The sequence below is a fragment of the Cavia porcellus genome, unplaced genomic scaffold (assembly GCF_034190915.1).
Source record: "Cavia porcellus strain 051 isolate PalLab524CR breed Dunkin Hartley unplaced genomic scaffold, mCavPor4.1 scaffold_25, whole genome shotgun sequence".
Classification (NCBI taxonomy): Eukaryota; Metazoa; Chordata; class Mammalia; order Rodentia; family Caviidae; genus Cavia; species Cavia porcellus.
Genome location: NW_026947508.1, coordinates 16,193,108 through 16,220,144, shown reverse-complemented (window position 1 = coordinate 16,220,144; position 27,037 = coordinate 16,193,108). Strand labels below are relative to the sequence as shown.

At 57.6% G+C, this 27,037-nt stretch overlaps 1 protein-coding gene across 10 annotated transcripts in view; it reads left to right on the top strand.

The window, feature by feature from the left end:
• Rap1gap (RAP1 GTPase activating protein) overlaps window positions 1–27,037 on the top strand; it is a 61,194-nt gene that overhangs the window by 13,562 nt on the left and 20,595 nt on the right. For 2 of the 10 annotated variants that reach the window (XM_023565708.2, XM_013153980.2), the window contains exons 1-4: window positions 1,731–1,818; window positions 3,606–3,641; window positions 20,965–21,058; window positions 26,700–26,735. In XM_023565708.2, the coding sequence (XP_023421476.2) occupies window positions 1,775–1,818; window positions 3,606–3,641; window positions 20,965–21,058; window positions 26,700–26,735 (210 nt within the window). In that variant the 5' untranslated portion in view covers window positions 1,731–1,774. Of the gene's footprint in view, window positions 1–1,728; window positions 1,819–3,605; window positions 3,642–17,688; window positions 17,708–20,964; window positions 21,059–24,448; window positions 24,614–26,699; window positions 26,736–27,037 lie in introns of those variants that run through there. The other 8 variants (XM_063235706.1, XM_005004315.4, XM_013153981.2 and 5 more) reach the window with 7 other exon arrangements.

Genomic DNA, 27,037 nt, shown 5'->3' with positions numbered 1-27,037 from the left:
AGGGGCTGGAGTCCTGGGTCCTGCCAGGGCTGTGCACACCTTCTGCAGCCAGGGCTCGCTCCTGGTTTCTGTTGCATCCTGCCCCCAGGGAGGAAGGGAAGGAAGGAAGGTAGGAAGGACTTTCTCCTCTTCTTCCTCTTCCTCCTCCTCCTTCTCAGGTGGCCTGGTGCTGCCAGAGCCTCCTCCTCAATAGCCCCCCAACCTGAGCTTCCCTGTGCAGTGTGGGTCTCCCACACCCAGCATCCCTCCATCCAGGGTCCACAGCCCGGCCTGGGCTCCAGGGTGCCCTGCCCAGGGAAAGCCAGAGAGCCTCTGAGAGCCACAAGCCGAGGCAGGTGGGTCTCTAGGGTAAGGATTAGCCTGGCCCTGTTTTGGAGGTTGCTTGGCACACAGAGAGTACAGAGAAGTGCGGTGGGATCTTTGGTGGAAGCAGAGGGTATCTGGGGCGGCCCTCAAGAGAGAAGTCACTGCGGGCAGCGAAAGTCTGTTTTTAGCAACACCTGCACTGGCCCACCCTGAGGCATGCTGTCCCCCGCAGTCTCTTCCTAGGGAGGGCTGCACCGAGCAAACTCTGGCCCCTTTCATGGAAGGCTTCTCAAGGGTCCCCCTGCCCCTTGATTCTTGTGCCCTTGGTTGTCCTTCCTCTCTGGCCCCCACTGCCTTTGTTCCCCACAGATCCTTCAAACAGAAGGTCCCATAGAAACCCTCAGAGCTCTGACAGGTCCCCCGGGTGGGGAGGCAGAGGAACCATCTCTCCCTCTATGGGAGGAGTCCTGGGGCAGAGCCAGTGCCCCTAGTTTGCTGACATGTCTCCAAGTGGGTCAGGGCAGTAGACCTGGAGTCTGGGCTAACTGTGCACAGAGGAGGGACTTAGAGTGTTTGTTGAGTGAGTGAACGAGTGACTAGCTTTACCACTCAGCCAGTACCCCTTCCATAGGTGGCTCCGTGAAGGAACCTGAGCTGGAAGGATTTTCAAGAGGAACCAGGTGTGGCACAAGCCTGTAATCCTAGCATTCTGGGAGGCTGGAGCAGGGAGGCTGAAAGTTCTGGGCAACTTAGCAACTTAGTGAGACTGTGTCTCAAAAAATAAAAGAGCTTCGGATGCAGCTTGGTGCAAAGGCCCGGAGTTCAGTCCCCAGCTTAGGGGAGGGCAGTGGTTGGGATGCTTCCAGACTTCCCTTTTGCTCAGCCTCCTCTCCAGAGCCATGGGGGAGAGGCGTTTCCAGGAAGGGGGCTGGGCTGGGGCGGCGGACTGGGGTGACAGTGGGCACTAGCAGGGCCACTGGAGCCTCAGTTCTTCCCTTTGAGCATTCCTTGGCCTGAAGCGCAGAGCCTGAGCCCTGGATGGAGCTCCCTGAGCTGGCACTCACTGGGCATTTGCTGTGCGCCAAGGCCAGGGCCCAGGGCAGTCTACCTTAACTTTGCTCCTCATCCTGAGGCCTTTAGGAGGCTCGCAGGTCCCCGCACATGGTGCAGACCACTGGGACCCTGGGTTCCACTCTTGACCCAGCCCGCTGTGCTTCCCGCCTCTGGGTGATGGGGCACGGATCCGACGGGCCCGTGGCTCCATGGGGCACGGAAGAGGGTGCCGCCCCCCCGCAGCCCCGCCTGCCGGCCCGGCGAGGGCGGCGCGAACAAGCGGCCCTTTCTGCGCGGCTGCTGGGCAGCTGGACCGCGGCCGCGGGCGCCCACTTCCTGGCCGGCGGGCGGGGCGCGCGTTGCCGAGGTGATCGCGGGGAGGGCGCGGGCCGGGGAGGCCGGTGGCGGCGGCACCATGAGCGGCCGGCGGCGCAGCTTCACCTTCGGCGCCTACGGCGGGTAGGTGCGCGGTCCCAGCTGGAGCCAACTGTGCCTTCACGCGGGTGCGCGTCGGACCGCACATTGTTGCCAGGTCTGGGTGTGTCTGCGCAGTGTCCTGTGTGTCCTAGTTAGGTGTCCTGTGCATGTGTGGGGACGCGAGTGTAGTTAGTTTGCAGTGAGTAACAGCATGACCGCTGATGCGTGTGACCCAAGGGAGACTGGCTTGTGTCTACGTGTGTAGGTACACGTGCGCATGCATAGGTGTGTGGAGCCAGCGGGCAGTCAGGTGAGGCTCTGCTGGCACCGCCACTCTGCCTCTGAGGCTGGTGGGTGCCTGGAAGCTGCCAGTGCCCTCCCGCACCCTGGCCACCCGACCTCAAGCCCCAGGAGCCCCTTTTCCCTGGGCCACTGGCTGCTTGGGCCTGGGTGCCTGAGAAGTGATCAGATGGCCACTGGTCCATCCCAGGGCCGCTGTCTCTCCTGGCCTGCTCAGGGGATGCAGAGGTGGGCCGGGGGCTTCTTGCCCTAGGAGAGGTTTGGCAAATTGGAAAGAAGCTGGGACATACAGCCTGGGCCCAGGGGCCTATCCTGACTCCCAAAGGCTGCATGACCTTCGCCAGCCCTGTCTCCTGGCCCCCGGAGTGGGGGTGTTGGGCTGTGGAGAACTTGAGTCTCGGGCCTGAGTGTTGCTGGGGTGCAGTCAGGGTTTTCTAGGCTGTAAGCCTTGTGTCTAAGATACCTCCCCACCTCCAGGGACCCCAGACAGGGGCAAGTGGGTGGGACACACAAGGGCTTCCTGGGACTTATCTGGGACTTGCTGGCTGTCAGGTGGAGAGGGAAGCCTGGCCCAGGGCCCAACTCCCTTGTCAGCTGACGCCAGGGACAGCAGAGGTGGAGTCCAGGTGTGCTGTGTGCCCTTGGGGGAGCCTCCTCAGCCCCACTTTCTTGCCTGCAGAGCCGACCTTTCTCCTCAGCTGACCCTGGAGGCCCAGCCCTCTCCCAGAGGCCGCCCTCTGGCTGGCCCAGGCCCTGGCTCCCTCCTTTCCTTCTTGCCTAGGGGCAGAAGGCAAGAGTTGTTTGTTGTGTCAACAGCTGGGAGCCGCTGGACCCCCAGCTGGGTGGGAGGAGGGAGCCCCCAGTCCACCCAACCCCAAGGTGCCCTTTGAGGGCAGTGGGGTGAGCCTCCGGGAGGGGACACTGTCCATACTCTCCAGGAGGCTGGATCTTAGTTACGCCTTCTTTTTCGTTTTCTTTTCTTTCTTTTTCTTATACCCGGGATTGAACTCACCACCTCGCGTTTGCCAAGCAGGCACTTTGCCGCTGAGCTAAACCCCAAGCCCTGGATCTTAGGAATGGGGCAACACAGTGTCTGGGGGTACCTCTGAGCCCTTGAGGGTGTGCGGAGACACATATGTGAGGAGATAGGTAGCTAGGGAGCTCCTCGTGGGTCTCTCCCAGTTTCCAGGTGTTTGTCCCCCGGGTGGCTCTGGGTGAGCTCCTGTTCAGGGACTGAGGTGGCCATGAGCTTGGGGATGGGCGTGGCCTCCTTCCTGCCTGTCACAAGCCAGTCACCTGTACCCAGGCCTTCGTCTGGCCCCACTGTCCTACTCCACCTGGCCCAGGCCTACCCTGTGGCCCCTAATCCTTACCCTGTGACCCCCACATCTTCCCCTGTCCCTCTCCTGACCCAGGGCCCTGCAGCCAAGGGAACTGTGACTGCAGAACCCGCTCTGGCCTCTGGGGGGCAGGGCAGGGCCAAGATGCTGAGAGGGCCCCCCTCACCACTGTCCCTTGCTGTGTTTCAGGGTGGACAGGTCCTCTTCCCCTCGCAGGAGCCTGTGGTGAGTACTGGGGACACCCTCAACGCGCTCCCACCAACCCTCCCATCCCCCTTTCTGGGTCAGGGGGTGGGAAACGTCATTATCAGCTCTGGATTCTGTCTGGAGTTCAGCCACCGAGTCAGACAAGTCATAGGCAGGACCTAGCACCAGCGCTGCCTGTGTGGCTGTCGGCGATTTATTACCGTCTCTGATTCTGTTTTCTCACCTGTGAAATATGGACTGAGAAGCTGGGTATGGTGGGACAAGACTGTAATCCCAATTACTCTACTCAAGAGGCTGAGGCAGGAGGATGGCAAGTTTAAGGCCAGCCCAGGCAATTTAACTGAGTTGTTATCTCAAAATAAAATAGTAGCCAGGGGTGTAGCTCAGCGGCTTAAGTGCTTGCCTGGTAAGCGCAAGGTCATGAGTTCGATCCCCAGCACCCCCCCCCAGAATAAATAAAAATAATGAAATAAAAAAGTACAAAGGAATGAGAATGTAGCTCAGTACTTCCTAGGTTCAGTCCCCAGTACTTAAAAAGAAAGGAAGCTTTTTAATAGGGTATAAGTTTGAGAATCAAGGAAGCAAATGGGCCTGGTGGCCTGCACTAAAAGTTCCCGTTTTCTCTTTCCCTACCCTTCCCACTTCAGGGTAGCTGCTTTTCTCTGACCCCCAAACCTACAGACCTCCCTCAGACCCCCTCTTGTAGCCCCTTTCCTGTGTCTGAGCCGCGCTGCCCGTGGAGGGGGGAGGGACTGCAGCGTTTGAGGGAGCAGAGGGCACCCTACCTTGGTTTTACCGTGACGATGGTGCCGGCAGGCAGGCACCCTTGGCTTCCCTGGCACCGGCATCACATGGGCCTGGCTGGCAGCTCCTGCTGCCCCTTCACCTGCTGCAGGAGAGACCCCCAGTGGCTCCTGCTTCCTGGCCTGCTGAGGGCTTCCTGGGGACTGGGGACCATGTGGTGCCCCCAACTGCTGGGAGACTCCCCTCCACCACCAGAGCCCCTGGGAAGCCACACCCGGGGCGGGAGCACATGGGTGTCCAGGCCGAGGCTTTTCATTTCCGCCTGACACTCCCTGTGCAGTCGGGGGCTGGCTGCTCTCCGGTTCTGGGCTGCATCTCCTGGTGCGGTGCCCCGTTGGTCCGAGTCTGTCCTGCACACAGGATGGTATGCTGTGCCCAGAGCAGGGGTAGAGCGGGCAGATAGAGACAGAGGAGGAAGACACTGCCCTTTCCTATAGGGACCTCGATAGTCCTGTCACACACCTGCTAGGTGCTGTTCAGTGCTTGGCATGCGCCATTATATGTGGCCTTGAGCATGCCTTTGAGCTGGGGATGCTTGTCTCCAACTACAGGTGACAGCAGTGAGGCAGAGTGGGACAGTGACTCCTCCACACAGCGCAGAGCTGGGATTTGAACCTTGACCTTCCAGACTCTGTGCACAGCCTGCTCTCACTTTATCCAAGGCTTCCAGGCCACCAGAAGGGTCTGAATAAGGGCCACACTTCAGGGGAGACTTGGAGCTGGAGAGGTGACCCAGCGATCCACTCTAGGGAGCCCTGAACCGAGAGTTAGAGATAAGGACTAAAGGCTGATAGTAACTGAGCAGCTGTGTGACCTTGGGTAAGTCCCTGTCCCTCTCTGGGCCTCGGTGAACATCTGTGAAATAAGAATCTGGAGCCCCTGGACCTGCCTGTTACCCACCGTGCCTGGCTCTGAGCAACCCCAAGTTGCTGTCCAAGGTGCTAACCCTGGGCCTTCCCTTCCCGACCCCAAAGCCAATTGTTCTGCCCTGAGCCCGAGCCCACCATCTATTTATTGCTTAGTAAACAGTGGCTGTTCTGACCAGTAATGACAGTCTCCCTGCCACTTAAGGCCTGAAGCCACCTCCCTGTCCAGTAGGGGCTCCTGCCTCTGTTTCCTGAGTGGTTCACGGGACTCCAGCCCCAGCCAGTGCGTCCACCATGCTTTTATTCACGTGCCCTCTCTCCTTGACACCGTCCACCGCCCCCCTCATCCCCTGTCCCCTTCCTTTCCATGTGCTGTCTCCTCCGTGAACCCACATCCCTTCTGCCAGACCTTTGAATGTCCCCTGCTGTCCACCGTGTTCATGGCAGGCTCATTCCTGGGGGCGTCCGACCCATGAGACTGAATCAACTTCTGCCGCTCTCCAGCTGTGTGGCCTTGGGCTGGTCATTCTCCTTCTCTGGGCCTCCTTCAGGCACATGACTGTCTGTGGACTGGCTACTGCAGGGAGGTGACCAAGGGGATGAGGTGTGTCCACATCCCCTCTAGACATGAGGCTGGCTCCCCGGTCTGAGAAGCAGGGACTGCCTGGTTGCTCTGGGGCTTGACGTCATGATGCTTGGCACAGATTCTCTCTGGCTCTTCCCTTCCTGTTCTCACCTGGTTGTGCAGAGGTGCTGTACCCGGTAGATGCTTCATGGCTGTTTGTGGAATTGAATCAAATGTGTTCCAAAAGTGAAGTGGTGAAACTTTGTCAGCAGTCTGGGGAAGCTTCCTGGAGGAGGTGTGAGTTGACGCACTGCCTTTTAACAAAAAGCTTAAGAGGTTGGGGCTTAGATCATAGAAGTCGTGGGGCTGGATTCCCCCACTCCCACCCCTCAGCTGCTCATCTCCACAGGAGGGGCTCAGAGCCGGGGAGCCCAGGGAGGAGAAGGGAGGCTCCATGGAAGGGTGGGCACCCATGAGAATTCTGCTTCTGCAGTTCTGAGGGACCCCAAGTCCAGAGTGGGGCTGGACAGCTAGGGTGGGATTTGGGTGGGGAGCTGGGGCGGCGAGGTGGATGTCCAGTGTTGATTTCTGGGAAAATCCCTTGGAATAGGAGAACTGACTTTGCCCTTAAAACTGGGGAGCCTGGAGGAGGAGGCAGGCCCTGGCAGGGACAAAGTGTTGGCAGTGTCCTGGGCATTGAGCCATGGCCTCCGCCCTGAAGGTTGGCTTCGGTGTCCCCGTCTGAGAGGCCACATCAAGACAGAACGGTGAAGGCTCTGGTCCAAAGTCACGCAGCTGGCGGGGGCTGGATTTGAATCTCTGTCTTGCTGATGGCTGTGTTTTGGTCAGGAGTAAGGGAGGTTTTGGTTATGGGGAAGAGAGGGGGACAGTGATGTGGCCTGGAATGCCCCCAAATGTAGCAGTCACTCTTCTACCTGATGTGGACGGCTGGGAGGGCCCAGCTGGTCACTGACATATCCCCACATGGCAGGATTAGTACCAGCTGCTCCCTGTATGGGACACTTCCTATGTCCTGGGCCCTGGGCCAGGTGCTTCACTAGAACTGTTTCTTTCCATCTGGACACCAGCCTTATAGAGTAGATGCTATCCCTATGTATCCCCATTTTACAGATGAGGAAACTGAGGCTCCGAGTGGGGGTGGCTGGCCCCAGGGCATGCTGGTAAAGCAACACTGTCAACAAGGGCCGACTGCCCCCGAGCCTTCGATGCTGCTGGGCTGGGTGGTGGGTTTGGGTGGGTGGCCCCCTTCTTGGGTGGCTTGTCTCGGTGGTCATGCAGAGGCGCCCGGGGGCTGTGTGCTGCTGCAGGAAGCGTGAGGCTGGCCTCATTAGAGACTGAAATGCCAGGCAGGCAGGCACTGCTGGGCCTCCTCATCTATTATACATCTGGTGGGCAGGCCCCCGGCGGGCAGCTGGCAGAGCACAGGGAACCGGCAGCTGCCTCCTGAGCCCGCACCTGCCACCACCTCTGGGCAGGGACCTGCCAGGCCAATGCCAAGGTAGCAGGTGCCATGTTGCCCAGCCCAGCCAGAATGAGGGGTTCCTGCTGGGGACAGGGCACGGATGCTGGTCCCAGGTCCTTAAAGCTACCCAGCCTGGCAACCACTCAGGGAGGGGCTGGGACTGTGGCGGGGCGATTGCCTACTGCATGCAGGTGTGGTTCTCGGTACTGCAGAGCCGGTGGGCAGCGAGCCAGGGCAGTCCCTCTCCCCCGAGACCTTGCTTTGGCAAGATCTTAGCCTCTCGGCCTCAGTCTCAAACTGGGGATCAGAGAGGCAGATTCTCAGTAAGTAGACAAAAAGCCGAGCTCGGATGGGTTTCAAAGCCAGGTCTTTCCCGAAGGTTTAATTCGAGCCAGGCTGAGTTCCAAAGCTCTCTGCACACGTGGATGAATTTCTTCCTCGCTGGTTCTGTTCTCATTCCTGAGTAAGACCCGAGGAAACTGAGGCAGAAAGGCTAGGGACCTGCTCAAGCTCTCTTGGCAAAGCTGCAGTTTGAACCTAAGCAGTCTCTGGCCTGCCTCTCATCCTGTGCTGGAGGAGGAGTTCAAAGCCTTCTTAGAAAGAGTATTTGGACTAAAGTTGAAGAATGACAGGAGCCAGCCATGAGAAGAGCTGGTGGGTGTGGGATAGGAATGCCAGAAAGGGAATGGCAGTGCAAAGGTCCCGAGACAGGAATGAGTTTAGTATGCACTGTGGATAGTGAAGGATAATAGACAATTGAAGTAAGAGGTAGGTTTGGAGAGTGGGGAGAGGACAAAATTGACTGGAGTCTTGCAGGTAGCATAGGAGTTTAGATATGTCAGTGACTGACATGCAGAACCACTGAGTCCCAGACTGACTCCCAGCTTTATAAAATCTTAGAGGCTTTGGACCTCCAGAAATCTTTGAGAGATGAATCGGTACCTATTCTAGCCTCCCACTTAGCTCCTGACTCTTTAAAGGAAGCCAAGAAAAATATCTCATTTTCAGTGATTTCACAGGTCTCTTGTGCCCTTCATCCTAAATTGAGTTGAGCCTCCTGAGCTTCCTGTGCGCTGCCTGTGGCAGGAAGTTCTCTCCTGATGTAGCCTGTTCCACCGCTGTGGGGCTCAGAGGGGTGTCAGCGCTCTTCCTCCCACGGAACCAGCGGCCCATGCCTCAGTGCACCCTGAGCCTCCTTCCAGGAGATGAGCATGGCGACCGCGTCTCTCCACATCCGCCCTTTCTAAGCCAAGCATTGGCTCCTTTCATCCTCTGTTTGGCAGGGCTGTTGCTGGCCCAGAAGCCACAGCCCCTGTCCTTGTCCCTCCCCGTCTCCCACAAGGAAGCCACTGTGAGGAGCTCCCACATGAGCCCTACACAGAGTCGCCCTCAGCAGAAGCTTCGCTGTAGATTTGAGAGGCGAGGAAAATCTACTCGGGGCAGTGTTGGTCCTGGGGCTGCCACTCGTGCTCTGTGGCTTTGGGAAGTGAGGCCCCATCTCGCTGTGCACAGCACCCCTGGCCATGGAGAACAAGCCGTCGCACTCTGAGTCCTGTCCTGGCTGGTCCTGCTCACAATCTGAGTCCTGCACCTAAGTAGATTGGAGTTCAAATCCCCACCCCACCTTTCCCTCACGGGCTGTGTGCCTTCCCCAATCCCCTGTGCCTCTCTGAGCCTCAGATTGTCCATGGCCACAGGAGCAGGATGGCTTAGGATGAGCCCATGTGGGCCTCAGGGCATGCTCGCTGCATTCTGAGAGAGAAGACTCATTCATCTGAGTGTGACTCTGGTGGCGGAGGGTTCAGCTCCACGCGGGCCGTTTGAGGAGGGTTTTTCCTAACCGCAGACCCAGGCAAGGCCTTTCCTATGCTCAGCGTCTTTGCCAAATAGTTGTGCGTTTGTTCAGCAAATTAATTCAACAAGCGTTAGTGCAGGGGCCGTCTAAGGGCCAAGGCTCTGTGGGCGCGGGGCCACGGTGGTGGAGACGGTAGAGTCCTCTGTGTAGGTCATGGAGTCCTCAGTGTAGAGAGGAGTAAAGAGGATCACTCTGACTGGGGAGGGAGGAGCGGTCTGCGGGCAGCGGGGCAGGGGCTGGGCTCAGCCTGGCAGGTGAAGGCAGCAGTCCAGGTCCTGAGCCTGCCCTGCACTCTCCTCCCCATCCCAGACAGGCCCCACGACACTGAGCTGATGCAAGGTCCTGGGGCCTTGGCCCTGCCATGGGTAATTGAGCATCTTTTCTGTGCCTCGGTTTCCTCACCTGCAAGATGAGGGCAATGCGTGTGCCACCTTGAAGGCTGCTGTGAGAGTTGAATGAACAAAGCTCGTGGAGCCCTAACACCAGCCTGGCACAGAGTGAGAGCTGGCTCTTGTGGTTTTGTGGTTGTCATCATGATCGCCCCCTGCAGAGGGTGGGAGAGACTGTAGGGGGTGAGATTCCCACACAGAGCACATGGCCCACTGTGGCACCAGGCACTGGGAGAAGGGCACAGGCCCCAGAGCCTGGCAGGCTGGGTGCCACGTCCTGGCTGGTGACCTTGAGAAGGCCCTCACCTTGCTGGCCTCAGTTTCTTCCTTTGAGCAGTGGGCACAGCGAAGGAGCTCCAGGGAAGAGGGGCTTTGAATGGCCCACCCCAGGCCGCCTGTGCAGCTGATTCAGACTGAAGGCTGCCGGAGGGGAGGAGCAATTGGGACCCAGGTGACCTGGAGCTAACACTTCTCTGAAGCTCACTTAATGCCTATCAACAGAAAGGGGGGATCGGACAGATTGTGATGTGCAGTTTCTAGTGAGGCTGGATCTGAGGGAGGGGCCTGGGCTATGTGGGTCCCGTGGGCAGCACTGGGGAGCTGGCTGTGCAGACGGAACCGGCCCCCATGAGCTGGGGGAACAACCTGGCTGCGGCCCGCTGCAGGCAGAGCCAGGCGGCCAGTCCGGAGCCCACCTGGCTTTCCTGGCCTCCCTGAGGGTGCTGTCATCTGACACAGAGCTCCTGGGCTTGTGGGGGGAGCGCAGAGTGAGGGGCTGGGGAACCCAGGCCTTGGACCCCAGCCGGCCTATCCCTGGCCCTGGAGTCCCTCCGCTATTCCAAGGCATCCTGTCCACGAGCTGACCTCTTACACATGCATACGCACACATGTGTGCACACACCCATCTCCTGCTCACTCTCAAAGGCCTGGCGCTGTGCAGACAGCTCCGTCCCAAGCATACACTCACACACACGCATCCGTTCATACGCCAGACCAGAACTGCACATTGACTAAAAACAGCTCCAGGCCTGACCCAGGGGAGCCCCACGTCTCGAGGGAGAGACTGAATGCGGTCTGATGATCACACTGTAAAAGGTGCAAACCAAGCTGCTAAGTGCACGGGGGCTCGGGGCGGGCTTCTAGGAAAGCTGGTGAGGGTGGCGGTACCGGAAAGACCGGAGACAGACACGTGGCACGTGAGGTGTTCGGGGGCAGGTGGAGAAGGTATGAGGGATGCGGACGGTGTGCGAAGGCCTGGGGCGGGAGGGAGCGGGAGAGAGGGGCGGAGGGGTAGACACACGGGCCTCCTGGGCCACGTGAGCCCTGCACCCTCACCCTGCACGCGGTGCAAAGCTATTAGGCAGGCGGCTGGCGTGATCACATCCAAACACGCCGCACGCGAGCCCACGCACACCCAGACACGAGAGCTTCTGCTCCCACGTCCACTTCCGTTCTAGCAGGGCTGGCTCCCAGCACATCCTCACCCACGGAGTCACACACCCCCTGCCGCACGCCAGGGAGAGTTGCTGCCGGAGCTGGGCGCTGACTGCAGCGGGTCCTCCACCCACCCCCTGCCTGGTGCTCCTGAGTGGCGCAGCCCTGGGCTCAGCTGCCACTGGCCCTGGCTCTCCGCATGCCACCCCAGGGGCCACATGACCCAGCACTCACGTGCAGGGCCCCAGCCTCCCCGCTATGTGCCCGGAGGCGGCTGGTGCTGTCATTTGCCCTCTGAATTCCCCCAGCAGCCTGCAGGGAAGAATTACCAACACCACCTCACAGTGGAGGAGACTGAGGCTCCGACAGGGGAGAGGTGCGCCCAGGGTGCCCAGCTGGAGCATGACACGGTCAGGACTTGGACTCAGGGTCGTGGGACTTCCGGGTGTGTTCCCTGCCCGCCAGGTATCCTCTTCCCCCATCTCTCCTGGCTGTCACAGAGATAGTGCCCGTGACTGTGACAGGTGACCTTCAAGGCCAGATTCTTCTGAAACAGGTCGATCTGGTTGAAAGTTATTTAGAGCTCCAGGGAAGGGGCTGGCCCCGGCTACCTGCCTGTGACCCTGAGGCCTTGCAGGTAGCGCTGGGAGTGGGGCTGGGCATCCGCCAGGCCTGCCCTGGCCACAAACTGGAGCCTGCATTTGCATTCACAAATGAGGTGCACAGCCCAGCTCTCCACGGGTTAGCCCTGGGCAGCCCGGCTCCTGGGACAGGACAGCAAGGTCTGAGGACACAGCCTGTGGCCCCTGACCACCCTCTTCCCTCTCCAGAGAGTAGGCTGCCTACTGTAGGGGAAGGTGCGGGACTTTGAGACCAGCCAGAGCTGGGGTGGCAGCCTGGCTTTGTCACTCCTGCCTGGAGGAGTAGATCTGGTGCTTGGCTTCCTTTGGTGTCAGCTTTCTGTCCTTGGAATCAGGGGTGAATAATGTACCCCTCCCAAGGTGACTGCCAAAGGAAAGGACTCAGGTACTCAGCTGAGTCATAGGATGTGATCAGTTTGTTGTTTTTATGGGATTCTTGTTTTGTTTTGAGTGCAGGCTGGCCTTGAACTCATGATGCTCCTGCCTCAGCCTCTTGAGTGCTAGAATTACAGGCATGTGCTACCATGTCCAGCTGGATATTTTTTTTTAAGAGGCAGGGTTTTTCTGAGTTTCCCAGTCTGGCCTTAACCTCCTAAGCTCAAGTGATCCTTCTGCCTCAGCCTCCCCAGTAGCTGGGAATACAGAGGTATACCACTGTACCTGCTTTTGAGGGAGTTGTTGTGGTAGTGGATTAAACCCAGAAGAGCTGAGCTATATCCCTAGACCTTTTTTATTATTATTTTATTTTATTTTTTGTCTTTTTGAGACAGAGTCTCACTATGCAGTTCAGGCTGGCCTTGAGCTCACTTTGTAGCCCAGGCTGGTCTCGAACTCGCAATGATCCTCCTGCCTCTGCCTCCCGAGTGCTGAAATTACAGGCATGAGCCACCACGTCCGGCTATTTTTTTATTTTGAGACAGGGCCTCATGAAGTTACTCAGCCTGTGCTTGAACTAGCAATCCTCCTGCTTCAGCCTTCTGAGTAACTGGAGTTACAGGTGTATGCCTCATAGCAGGTTTTGCAGTTTTGTTTAGTTTTATGGTACTGGGAATTGAACCCAGAGGCTTCACACTCAGCTAGATCCCCAGACCTTTTAATTTTCTTTTGTTTGGAGACAGGATCTCTTTTAGTAAGTTGCCCAGGTTGAGTCACAATTCAAAATCCTCCTGCTTTAACCTCCCAAATAACTGGAATTAGAGGCATGTACTTCCCTGCCCAGCTGCTTTTGAGTTTTTCATCGTGGTGTGTGTGTGTGTGTGTGTGTGTGTGTGTCTTGCTATGTAGTCCAGACCGGCCTTGACATCGCTATGTAGCTCATGGTGGCCACAAAGTCATGGCATCCTCCTGCCTCAGCCTCCTGAGTGCTGGGATTACAGGCATGTGCCATCATGCCCAGCTGTTTTACATTTTCTTTTCTTTTTTTGAGATAGCATCTTTGAGATAGCTGTGCAGGCTGCCCTTGAACTCACAGTAATCCTTCTGCCCAGCCCCCCAACGTGCTGGGAGTGCAGGAACCATACCTTGTTGTTTCAGGTTTTTTTGTTTTTTGTTTTTTTTTTGAACTGGGGATTGAACTCATGACCTCGAGCTTGGCAGACAGGCGCTTGTGCTGCTGAGCTATATCCTCGGCCCTGTTTCACGTTTTGATTGCCAAAATATCTTCCATGTTTTGATTACAAAAGTAAGTTTTCATGCTGGACATGGTGGTGCACACTATAATTCTAGTGCTCAGGAGGCTGAGGCAGGAAGATTGCTGCAAGTTCGAGAATAATCTGGGCTACAACGTGAGTTCAAGATCAGCTTGAAATGCAGAAAGAGACCCTGTATCAAAAAAAAAAAGAAAGAAAATAATTCAGTTCTTATTAAAAAAATTCAAGTGATACAGAAAATTCTGTGCCTTAGAAAGCAGAAGTTCTGAGAGACCCTACTTCTCAGAGATAAGTCACAAAAACATCTATACGTTACTTAATTTGGGGGGTGTTTTGTTTTGTTTAGTTTTGGAAGCAGGCTCTTGCTATGTAGCCCAGGCTGGCCTTGAACTTGTGGTGATCCTCCTGCTTCAGCCTCCTGAGTGCTAGGGTTGCCGGCATGTGCCACAACACCCAGGTATCATTTAAAACTTTTACACATGAGATTTTGGTAGTATACTTCCAACTCCTTTGTCCATCAGGACAAAAGGCCTCCTTCGTCTTTACTGCCTAATGCTCCACAGCTTGCTTGGTCTTTGGTACATTTATCCAGCCTCCTTTTAATGGGCCTAGGGGCAGGGTCTCGACTTCAGATCCTTGGAGCCCTGCTGCAGGGACCACGTTCATAGATCTGTGCCCCCGTGTCAGTCTCTGTGGGGAAGAAAGCCTGCACTGAGGAGGAGCTCCAGGGTGAGGGATCATCTGTGCTAGGCACGGCCAGGCAGCCTCTTAGAGTAGCTGCAGTGTCTCGGCCCCCCACCCCTGGGAAGAGGATTTCCCGGGAGTTTGTGCCCTGGCCCTGCCTTGGCTTGGTGGGACTGCGGCACCTGACCTGGCTGGCGGCTTCTCTCTGGGCAGCCTTTGCTCCTGCCCCTGGGGTCGTGCTCCACCGCCTTCTCACAGCTTCACCTAACAGCCTCGGTTGTCCTCAGAGGATACAAAGAAGGAGAGGAAAAAAGGGAAAGCGGGTTAATGTTTATCAAGCGCTTTACATGTGTGAACTCAAAAATCATCACAACAGCCTCGCAGGCTGCCTCTGCTATCCCCCACCCCTTTTGTGATGCTGGGGACTCCACGAGGGCCTTGCCCAGGCTAGGCAAGGGCTGCCTCAGGGAGCCACACCCCCAGGCTTTACGTTCTAGATGAGGAAACTCAGGTTCAGAGAGGTTAAGTAACTTGTCCGAGGTCACAGCGCTGTTCCATGGCAGAGTGAGGGTTGACGCGGAGGCTCCAGAGCTTGTGCTGTGACTCCACGCTGCCTTCCCAGGCAGGAGCTGTATACTCAGCTCTAGGCGGGTTGTACATATTATTTATTCCCTGGAGAGTAGAGATTTACCATCTCATTTTACAGACCATGAAACTGAGGCTCGGAGAAGGGAAGCAACCTGAAGATCAAGCTCCCTCCACAGGGAAACCTGTTTGGGGACTCTGTTTTCATCCAGGCCTCGGTGGACCAGGTTTCCAGTTCCTGTCCCCCTATTCACCCTCTGTGGAAGGCTGGAGCTGACCTTAACATCATCTGATTTGAGGCCAAATTTCTAGAGGAGAAACTGAGGCTTGGAGATGTCATGGTGACCGGGTCCTGCGTGCATGTGACTTAGAGGCACTGCCAGAACCTCTTCTGATTGACTTAGTTAGGAGGTGGTGACCTTGTCCCTCTCCAGAGGGTTAGGCTTGGCCACCAGCAGCAGGGACTTGTGCTCAGTAGCCTGGCCCTGCCACCCCAGAGGTGACAAATGCAAGCTTCAGCCCTAATGGGGCTGGTGCAGAGCGGTGCAGTCCTGGGTGGGAATCACTGGCACTGTGCTTTGAGGGGGGCAGACCCAGGTCACCCACTCTGATGCTGACACCCAGCACCATTGTTTGGCCCCGAGTGGGCACCAAGACCCATGCTCTGAGGAATGAGCGTAGGAATGGAGGGCAGGGGCATAGGCGGACAGAATGAATACACAGCAGAGGAATTCGGGGAGCTCAGAACGGGGAGACCTCAGCTGTGGAGGCCGGGAAGGACCACAGGTCGGCGGAGCGGGGGAGCAGACTGTGCGGGGCTGTGATGCCCCATGTGTGTGGGTGACGGGTGCCAGCCCTTGTTGCTGAATTCAGGATGGGGGCAGCATGGGTCAGATCCAACAGTGGGACTGACATGGCCTGAGTGTCCTGGGTCTCAGTGGATGGGAGATGGGGACAGCTGGGCTTGAGCTGTAGAGCACAATTCCTGGCACCTGCCCTGGGTTCTGGGGAGGCTGCTAGACAGCTTATAACTGTGGAGTGCAGCGCTGGCAAGCAGATGTGTTACCCCCCAGCAGGAACAGGCCCCATGGCCAGGTCACCCCAGCTTCCCGTCTGCTCCCTGCCCAGGTGTGGGGAGGAGCTGTCCACTGAACCCAAGGGGAGGTGGGAGGGGCAGCTGCTGGGTAGGTGGAGAGCAGGCCTGGTCCCCAGGTGTTGCACTGGGGCAGGCCGTCCTGTGACCTCCTCTCTGGGTGCCAACAGGGTGTTTGCTCAGGAGGCCACCACCTGGCCCAGCTCCGGGATCCGGGTGTCTGGGCCCACTGCCAGCCCCACCGGCCACCTTCTGCTCACCATTCTGTCCCACTTGAAGTCCCAGGGAGCCCCCTCTCCTGCTGTCCCTGAGGTCAACATCAGCAGCACCCCCACACACACCTCTGGTTGTTGTCCTAAGGACTAAACAACATCACAGCATCTGTGTAACTAGATGGCTCCTGTCCCTTCCCCCACCATCCACAAGATCCCCTTCAGTCCTGGCCAAGGCCAGCAGGAGAGCCTGGGCCTCTCTTTGGAAACCTGTTCACCTGGCTACTGCTGGCTACCTTCCCTGGCACCTCGGTAGGGACAGCCATGGGGGGGCTGTGCCGGATGGGTGAGCTCGGAAAACAATGGGCCTCTGTGACCCCCCAGGATGGGCCAGTTCTTGGGCAGTGCTTGGTGCTGGTTTCACACAAGTCCCTTCAGACCCAGTAGCTAGAGATTCCAGCTGCCCCAAGCCCCAGGACGAGAGAGTAGGAGTGCCCCCCACTGCCTTCCCACCTGGACGTCTGGCCTTCTGTCCCGACCGCCCATGTTCTGCCAACCTAAAGGCCCTAGATCTGGAATTCCCGCTCCTGACCTCTGCTGATCAGGGCGAGGCCACCTGAACCCCTCCGACCACTACCTTGGGACAGCTCCCCACAGATGCTTCTTGGCTGTCTGTCACTGGCTGGCCCTTGTCTGTCCTCCAGACCACCTGAGTGTGCTGGGTGGGGATGGAACGCATGCCACCCGACGCCCAACAGTCTTCCTGTCCTGCCCTGCCTGTAACAGGTCACTGCTCTGGTACCAGCATTCCAGCTGCTTAAGTTGCATTTCAAAGCATGGATGGTTCTGGGCAGACAAGGAGGCAGGGGACCCCCCGCAGAGGGGACCCAGCAAAGGCTTCACAGGTGACCGGGAGAGAGGCAGGGACATGGTGACAGGAGCAGGACATGAGCAGAGAGGTGTGAAATCCGGGCGGGGGGCCAGGCCCACCTGGGGACGTCCATCCGGGTGGCCATTTCTGGATGGCCTGAGAGCTAACACAGGACAGCCTGGCTTCCTGGTACCTGCAGGCTGGGTTCCCAGGAGGGTGGGTGGATGACAGGGACCACAGCAATGGCTTCCTCAGTGCCTCCTGAGAGGGGACCCCTGATACAGGGCCCTCCCACCGCCCTCCAGCTGGCTCACAGGTGGGACGCACCCCAAGGAGGCATGGGTCACCTGCCCTCGGCATCCCCTCGCCGTCTCCCTGCCGTGCCTGGTCAGGCCCTGCTCTGTTGTCCAGTGCGAAACCCCCTAAAGTTTCCTGCCCTCGTGGCCTGGTGGAAGCCCTGAGTTCATGTCCCTGATCTGCTCTCCACCTTGCTGGTCACCTCCAGGTAATGGCTTAACGTTTCAAGCCTCAGTTTGCCCTTCTGGGAATTGGGGATCCTAGTGCCTGCCTTATCTCCCGCTCCAGTTCCGGTGAGAGCCCCAGGAGAGAACAGATAAGGAGAGCTTTTGAAAAGTACAAAGAGCTGCACTCAGGAAGGAGCGATTATTGTTATTACCTCGATGCAGAGATAAGGGAGGGGGAGGAGGCCCAGTGACAGTTGCCAAGAAACCCAGGATCTGTCAGCAGCGGTTTCTGCCTGGCCCAGCCCACTGCGGAGCGGGCCCTGCCCCCTCACCCCTGCTTTGCCCTTTCCCAGGAAAAGCAGGGTGCTCCTGGAGGCTGGGGAGCTGGGCCAGCTGGCTGGTGGCCACGAGGCCATGGCAGCTGGAGGTGACCCCAGAATGTGCCTGGCCCGGGTTCCAGGTTGGCTTTGGCTTTCCGAGTGACCTTGGGTGAGTCACCTCCCGTCTGGCTGCTACCAGAGGTGGGCAGGCATCCAGACTAGACAGGGCAGGACTGCCGCTGGACCGAGGGCAGACGCTGGCAGTGGACCTGGGCTGCAGTAGGGAGGTCACAGAGAGCAGAGACCAAGTGATAAGTCTGAGGGCCTGAGTTGAGAGCAGCCAGGACGTGCATAGAGGGAGGAATCCCCTGGTTGGGGTCAAGCCTCAGCATGGCCCTGGCTCTGGTGTGACCTTGGCCTTGTTACTTAACCTCTGTGTGCCTCGGCTTTCTCGTCCGGGCAAAAGCTTGATAAAGCCCGATCTCTAGAGGCCACTACAGTGATGGAGGGAGACCTGCCCGTACAGACCACAGTGCTGTGCACCTGTGACCATGGTGGGGGCAGCGAGAGGGGCCAGCTCTGCCCATCCCGGATTAGGAGAGAGGGGGTGGGCATGGAGGTTCACATCCATGAAGAGGGAGGACATGGCAGAGAGGGGGCAGTCTGCAGACCGAGGTGTGGGGACTGCAGGGTGGGCCAGCAGAGGCAGGGAGAGGCTGAGTTCAGGCATCGCTTCAAAGGTTTTTAGGAAGCGGCTCCTGTTTATGGGGAGCACCACAGTGCAGTGTCAAGGCACATGGTAGGAGTTCAAATCCTCACACTGTGTGACCATGGATAAATTACTTAACCTCTCGGTGTCTCGGTTTCCCTTCTTTGAAAACTGACGGTTTGGCAAGTGATGGTTAAATACAAGGGAGCACAGTAAGCAGAGCCTGCTGCCATCACTCTGGTGACCAGAACTGTGACCACCACCACCCCCAGCTGACCTGGGCTGGGCAGGCTCTGTGTGGCTGGTCCACAGGGTTGGCCTTGCAAGGTTGAGATCGTGGCTCTGGAGTGCACAGACCTGGACTCAGATGTCTGCTCCGCCTCATTAACTGTGTGACCATTCTGAGCCTCAGTTTCCTTATGTGTAAAGCAGGTTGACCCCAAGCACATGCCTTGTTGGGGGGCTGTCAGGATGCAGTACGATAGTGCACGCACAGGGCAGGCAGTGGCTCTGTCCTCACTGTCCTTTAGCCCTTCAGGGCTGGGCATGGAATTTCCTCCTCATTCCCCATCCTGGAGCTCCACCCTTCCCCTGCCCTTTCGGACTCAGCAATGACTGCTTAGGTGTCGGTGCCTGGGTACTGCCCACGAGGGACAGAACTCTGGCCACTAGAAACTGGAGAACCAGGAGGAGGTCCCACAGGACCACCAGGACCACTGAGCCTTGAGAGGCCTCCCTGGGCCTGTGCCAGAGTGACTGGCCCTGAGAAGTGGACCTGGGGAAGACAGAGGACACTGCTCACCCAGCCTGGCCAGGGTGGCGCTGGCCACTCAGCAGCCAGGACCACATCAGGGCCAAGGGCACCCAGCCTCACCCAGGCTTCAACCCTGGGACTTCTTGCCCCTGGACGGCCTCTGCTCCCCATCCACAGCACAGACCATGTTCCCTCAAGGATCAGTACTTTAAATTCAGGTTCTGTCCGCTACTGGCTAGGGAAGAGGCTTCACCACTCTGAGCCTGTTTCTCCATCTGTGAAAATGGAGACGCAGAGCACCAGCCTCCTGGCAGGGCAGTGAGGGTATAGTATGTTTGACCTGGTTCCAGGCACACGGGTCTGAAGAGTCCATGGCACCCCACCATGGAATTCACTTGGACATTTCCACGGCCTCTGTCTGGCCCCATCTCCAGTTTGTCCCCATGTCAGTGGATCTTGAAGTTTTCAAGAAGCCATGTTCAGGATACTCCCTCACTCACAAACTTTCTGTCAAACTGCACTAATTCAGTCAACAACTCCTTACTGGAATGCTAACTGGGGGAGCCAGAGTTTACTGTGAATGAACAAGGATCAAAGTATTCATTGAGTGAGTGCCCACAAGCTTCCCAGACTCGGAAGAATTTTTTGGAAACTGAGGCTGAGACTCACACATCTCCAGTCAGTGCCCAAGGGTAGCTTGTCCACCTACACTGATGCCATGGGCTTGGAATGCCGCTGCCACCTGATCTATCCTTTTGGATCAAGCACTGCCCAGTGTGGCACTGCCTTTGTTCAGGATGCCAGCACCTCTGGAAGCTGGAGGCGCCAACCAGAGCTGTGGCTGGTTCCTCTGGCTGGGGGGAGTCCAAGAGGGGCTGAGAACTCCTTTGGCGTCTCTTTCCTGGGAAGGTTTCTGTGGGGCGTGGCATCCCACCGCTGCCTGACTCAAGCCTGCCACAGGCCACTGAGGATCCTCTGGAGGGTGACTCAGTCTCGCAGGACCAGCCTTGCCTGATGCGTGCCGGGTGGAGGTGCAGCCACGTCACGGTGGCCGTCGGCAGCGGCGGAAGCCAGGCCTGCTCAGCCAGCCCCAGGCTGCCTGGATCCTGGGAACCAAGGGGGCACTTCCTCTCTTGACCTGAGGGTGGTCTCGGCAGGCTTTCTAGGGTGCCAGGTGCTGGCTTTGCCTTCACCAGGTCCACTGTAGCTTCTGGAGGGCTGTGAATGTGGGCAGGGCCCAGGTCGGAACCAGACAGGTCCCGCGTAGGTGCCAGCTCTGCTGAGGGCCAGCTGTGTGACCTCTGTGTCCATCCAAGTCTTTGTCTGTAAAGTGGGAATTCCAACGTGGTGAGGAGACAGTGCCCTCGGGCTGGAAAGAGGGCTCTGTGCAGGCCTGTCACATCATGGGCCCTGTGAGTGGCAGTTACTGTCATCGGTGGTAGCGGTAGCTTGGTAGCCTCTTGGCTCTAAGGCTGCTGTCTCCCTAAAGGCTCACACAGGAGTCGTAATCTTGGGTACCCTGTTTGTCCGGAAGTCTTGGCCCTCTGCAGCAACCTTCACTGTCCCCACCTCAGTCTACAGGATGGACTGTGGACGTCCTCACAGCTGAAGGCTCACGGAGAGAGGCCCTGTGGGGGGAGACCCTGTCCACACCTATGGTGTCTGGAAGGAGGCTCTGCTTGGCAGCCCTGCTCAGGAAGCCCCTTTTCCTCCTGCTCCTCCTGCTCCTCCTGCTCCTCCTCCTACTCCTCCTGCTCCTCCTCCTCCTCCTCCTGCTCCTGCTTCTCCTCCCTTCTCCTCCCCTTCCCCTCCCCCTCCCACACTCTTTCACCCACCTCCCTTCTCCTCTTCCTGGGGAACCCTCCATGACATCCACCCCTCTTCACCTCGGAGATGACTGAGAATTCCAAATGTCCCCACTTGGGGCTCTCTCTGACCTCAGACTCTTCCTCCTCACTTCTAGGAGGAGTGATGGGCAGAACCGGCGCATCCCTCAGGCTCTAGACCTGTCTCAAGTGGACTCAGTTCCCTCCCACCCTGCTTCGGTCTACCCCAAGGTAAGCGCCTTTCATGCCAGCAGCCAGGAAATATGCACGGGGCAGGGGGAGGGTTCTGCTGAGGCTCAGGCACCCAAGTCCTGGTGGTCTGTGCAGCATCAGAGGTGGCACCCAGGGGACGGGGAGGGCTTTTTCAGGAAAACAGCTAGGCATGGACTGGCCAGGCCATCATCTTATTTATCAGCGCCACCTTCAGTGTCCTCTGCCCTCTGTAAGTCAGGTGTGATGATAGGACCTGATTCGCAGGCCGTTGCTCCTGTTGTGAGCCTCGGTCCAGGCTTTCCTGCCCCTGCTTAGTGCTGAAACTTCACCTGTCCTGCAGGACCCCCTGCCTGGCAGCTCCCTAACCAATTTACACAGAATGTTATACACCAGTAATGGCCACTGAGATCGAGTCGGCTTTCCTGCATGTCGGCGAGGACTCGATGTTACCGTGTCATATCTCATCCTCCAGCTCCGAGTGCTGTAAGAGCCACTACCAGTCACACTTTGCCCTGAGACAAGGCTGGGAGAGGTTTCGTCACTCTCCTAAAGTTTTGCAGGTTGCACATGGCCCAGCCAAGACTGGATGCTGTGGTCCAGCCAAAGCGCCCAGTTTAAAGCTGACTGTGGTGGTACTCACCTGTCATCACAACACTCAGGAGGTGAGGCAGAAGGATCGCCATCAGTTCGAGGCCAACCTGGGCTCTACAGTGAGTTCAAGGCGAACCTGAACTGCATAGCAAGACCCTGACTCAAACAACAAATAAATAAATAAAAAGTGACTCTCTAGCACAGGGGTAATAAGCGCTTACCTCTGCAATTTGTAAAACACTGAAAAACACTGTGCCTCTTGGTCCTTTCGTCAAACCTTGGGTGGCAGCCTTCTCCAGATGAGAGTCCGCATGCTCAGGGAGGTGGAGGGTCTGCCAAAGGTCACACAGCCAGGAGGTAGAGGAAGCTGAATCTACTTGGCTCCTCCCCAGGGTTCTAGCCTGGAGTAAGTCCCAGGGATCTTTTCTGAGCCAAGAGAAAGGATGTGGAATACCTGCATGGGGATCCTAAGTAGAGATGCTGGTGGCATCAGAATGGGGCTCCAGAGTCCCCTCTGACTTTCTCTGCTTGAAGAAACAACACCAGACTGGGCCATTAGGGGTCCTGGTCTTAGCAGGAGGAGGGTGACTTGATGGCAGCAGCTTGCTGGGGCAGCTTAGATCACGACTCTCCCAGCCCTTTTCCCCCTAGGCATTTGGTGATAAGTTCCCTTCCTTGGGCCTCAGCATTACTGTCTGGGAAGAGGGTTTGCAGCCCCTCACCTGAGGTTCTGCCTGCTCAAGCAGCCTGGGATCGCTTTTCCTGGATTAGTTCTGAGCTGTGTCCCCTTGGGCTTCCTGGCCTCTGCCCAATCTGGCAGCCTCCATTTGGCCAACACAGCCCACAGTGGGTGCCGATTACCTGCTTCCAGAGAGCTCACCCTTCTCCAGAATCAAGACCCAGGCTGTGGATCATCCTCCTCTGATGCAGAAGGAAAGCAGGCTCAGACAGACTGAATGATTCATCTGGGGTCCCCAGCAAGTTAGCAGTGGGCTAAAGGAATCCAAGCCTGAGACACATTCTCCATCTCTCCCCCAGAACCCCCAAATCTGTGCACTTTTATAATCTTGATGGAACCTGTCTGAGTAAAAGTGACCTCCCCGTGCCGGTGGACAAATCTCTGGCTCTCCCTGTGCTGTCTCTTACCTGTATCACAGATAAGGAACTGGGCGATACCCGGAAAAATATTTGGGAAGGTACAAAGTAGAAAGCTGACCTGTTATAAGCACCATTACATTTCCAGGGCTAGACAGAACACCCAGAGGGGGCATTCCCTTCTCTTTGGGGAGTCAGCTTTGAACCACCACTAAGCTATCCATGAACCTCTCCCCGCTACAGGTTTCCCCACTCAAGAATGCAGAAGTCCGTACATATGTACATGATCAGCCTACCCACATCTAGCACGGGACATCTCAGACACAAAGCACATGTTTGTGCATGTACAAATGCATGAGATATATGTGTAAACACAAAAATGCACATACCCAGGCAGTTCCATGCCAAAGAATCACAATAGCTCTACATGCACGCAGCCACATCCTGTATCCTGAAGGTCCTCCTCTGGGGCTAGTGTGGGAATGATGTTCCTCTGGCTGCATTTCGATGAGTGCCCGGAAGTGTGCAGGCCTGGAAGTGGCTCTGTAAATCAATATTTGCTGCTGTTAATTATTAAAACGAAAGCTGCTACTCTGTGCCTGGAACATACATCTCCAGAGTTCCCAGCGGCTCTCCAGACTCAAACCTGACCCAGGGCCAGATCTGGGGAGAGACAGGGAAGGAAAGCACAGTGCCTTCCATGAAGAGCTTCTGGCCCTGGGGATGCAGGATGGTGGGCAGCTTGGGGCAGCTTTTCTGGGAAGATGCAGAGAGATCTGGGGCAGCTGTGCACTTGCAGCTCCCAGAGCAGCAGGGGTCGATTGGCTACAGCTCAGCAGGCATTGCTGTGTTCCCAGCATCTGTCTGGAGGAGGAGGAGGCTAAACCCAGCCGGGACACACTTCAGGGCCAGCCAGAAGGATCTGCAGAGGCCTTACGTTTTACAGATAGGGCAACAGATCCAGAGAGATGGCCGAGACTCACTTGTACCAATCAGCAGGTTGTAGCAAGGCCAGAGCTAGAACTCACACGTCCTGAAATCTGCTTGAGCCCTTTCCTCGCTACCCTGCGGACCTGGCAGCCTTCATCATCTTACTGTGGCACTGTATTAGTCTCTCCCCGGGGTTGGTGGCAGTTAGAGCTTGGGGAACACTGGGTACAGGCCAGCCCGTGTCAAGCACTGGAGTGGGGAAGCGGAAGAGGTAGAGAAAAGGCCTGGAAGTGCAGGTCCAGGCCCTTCTCTGCATTCCTGGTTTTCCTAGCTGTCTAGGGCAAGCTATCTTGCCTCTTATCATCAGTTTTCTTATCTGTATAATGGGGATAACATCTGTACTTCTTGGGTTATGACATGATGGGACGCATGAAGGGCCCAGCATTAAGTGTTTTAGAAAAGCCCTGTAACTCCTCCTCTTCCTGGCTGGCTCCACAGCCTGTCCTAAAAATCTCCTCCTTGAGGCTCTAAGGCAGGGTACCCAGAGTCTGGGAGGACGCACAGAGGAGCCTGACCTGTCTAAAACCGCCTGGGTCTGGGCCGACTACGCAGGCGCAGTGTCGGGGCCCGCGGCGGGCAGGCCGCCCGGGGGCGGGGCTTCAGTGTCCCCGCCCCGGCGGCTGCGGCCCCGCCCCCGCGCCACCCGTACCTGGCGCCCCGCCCCCTCGGGGCCCGGCTGCCCGGCGAGCCCGGCGCAAGCAGCTCCGCCGCCGCGGGACCCGGGAGCGCGGAGCTCGGCGCTGCGGGGCCCGGGTCGGGGCGCACGCGGGCCGGAGCCAGCCGGGCCAACTGAAGCTCCGCCGGGGCCGGGCCGGGCTCGGGATGGCACAGCCGCGGCTCCCAGCGCCCCCGGGCCGCCCGCGGAGGGGCTCGCTGCCCGCGGGGGGCGGCTGGCAGGTGAGGACCGGTCCGGGCGGCCTGGCCGAGGGCACCCCGGCGCTGAGCAGCCCGACTTCGCCAAGCGCGGCCAGTGGCGCCCGAGCCCGGGCGGGTGTGTTAGCCTCTGGGCTGACACCAGGCGGCGGCCCGCAGGGCAGGGTGCACCCCCTGCCCAGGGTCCAGGCCCTGGGCTCTTGCTGCAACTGTCCAGGGAATCGACGGGCAGCCTGCGGCTCTGGGCTGCGGTGACACCTTGTGTGTGCGTGTGTGCCTCTGTCGGGATCACTTTCCCCCTTCTTTCCCTGTCTGGGCTCTGCATGTCACGTGAGGACCCACCTCAGTCTGGGCCACAGCACTCCCAGCCTCCTGTCGCCATGTGTCCAGGCTTCTGCTAGGCTATATTGTGGGTGTTACTTGTTGCTGTGTGTATACTCTGGGTGACAGTACCATGTGTCAGTGTTTATGTGGCTGTGATTCCCAATGCAGCAAAGCATTGTGGTTTTGTTCCCGGCTGTTTGGTCACCTGAGGGGGGTGCCCACACTGCTGTGTCTCATGGGAGGAGCAGGTTGGAGGCTGCCCCCTGACCCCAACAGATGCCACTGCTGTCACAGTGTGTTTGTCTTCCTGGACTACAGGTGTGTCCGTGGTGTCTCCTGTAACTAACTGTCAGTGGTATTCTCTTCCAAGCGCTCAGGTGTTGGGTGTGGTGAGAGGTGACTGTGGTGGCCCTTCCAAGGTGGGTCTTACTCTGTGGACAGGTCTCAGAGTGTGCACGTGAGGTAGCATGTGTGACTCGTGACCTTCACCAGAGCTGTGTGCGTGCATGTGTGGTGGTGGGGGCCTGTACTCAGGCTGGTGAGGATTGGCAGCTCCTGTGTTGGCTTTTTCTTAAAATTTGTCACATTGTGAGGCGGAGTTTGTTGTGGCCATGTATGTGTGATCCTGGTGGGGAAGGAGGTTTTAGCTGTGTGTATGTGGCTCTGTGTTTGTTTCCCTGAACACCTGCCTGTCCTTGGGACTGTGTGTGACAGCGCGTTTCAGACAGGAGAGTGCTTTTGTGGTGTTTGTGTAACATTGTGTACAGATCTGCATAGGTGTAGGTGTGGGTTTGTGTTTGTGTGTTTTTTGTGGTATACGGATCTGTGTGTGAGTAGGTGTGCTATTGTATAACTTATTTGTGTGTTAGTGTGTATCTCTAAGAATCACAATGCACAGACCCCATGGATTCACGTGTGTGTTTCTTAATACACAGTGTATGCATGGTGCACAATATTAGTATACAAGCCTGTGTGAGCAGGAGAGAGAGAGAGCCTGTGTGCACACGTGTGTGTATTTCCTAGTGCACAATCTCCTAGCACATGTCTGGGAGCTCAGGCAGTGCCCCCACTGGGCAACAGGAACTGCCTGAGTTGAGCCTATGAAGGGCTGGGGGAGGGGTATCATCCTGCAGACTCTGGGGGCTTCCCAGGCCCAGCCCCCAGCCCCTGCCAGTCACCAGCCACCAGGGATGCCGCCTTCCAGGCAGGCTTGTAGGGAGTTGGCGCTGGAGAGGCCCATGCTGCCAGGCAGCTGGCAGACGCTGGATTAACCCTGTATGTACCCTGGCTAACCTCAGGACGGGCTGGCTCCAGAGTTCGGCAGTGTATGTAGGCCCAGTGGGCATCTTTTTGCCCAAAGAGCCCCCAAGCCCACACTGCCTGGGGGGAGGATAGGTTGCCTGAGCAGAGGCCTGTGGCCGGTTGACTGGCTGGCTTCCAGAGAGTTGGGTGGAACCAAGATTCTCCTCTCAATCTGACTGGATTTATCTCTGGAGCTGGGACCAGGGGCTCCAGTGTGTATGCTGACCCAGGTACAGCTGACCCTGCAGAGCATGGGAGAGATCTGGCTTTGCCCAGGGCAGCAGCCTCTTCCCTTAGGGGAGAGGAGTAGGCTAGCCAGGCCCCAGGACCTGGGTTTGGGCTCACCTCACTTGGCAGCTGTTGCCCAGAAGGTACTCCCACACCACGCCCTCCACTCCTGCTCTCTGGTACCTTGATGGCTGATCTGGGCTGGGTACTTCAGCTGGGTACCTAGGACTAACCTCATTTCATGTCTCTGTTGCAGAACACTGATCTGTTTGCGATGATTGAAAAGATGCAGGTGAGGAGGGTTATAGACAGAAGCCTGCCTTGGAGAGCCTCAGAGCTCCCTGGGATGGCAGGAGACCCTCCCAGTCCATCCTCCCAGCCCCACACCTCTATGAGGACAGGCAGGGAGCTTCCATAGACCATCCCAGGGCAAGAGAGTGACAGCTGGCAGTTCAGAGTCATCTGTTTGGAGGGCACTGCTAGTGCCCAGCCTCTGCTCTGACTGGAGACCCATCCAGGCTCTAGCTCCCATCCCCATGTAGGTCCTGGTAGAGCTGTGGTCGGCCCCCTCACCCCCCACTCACGCACCATTCC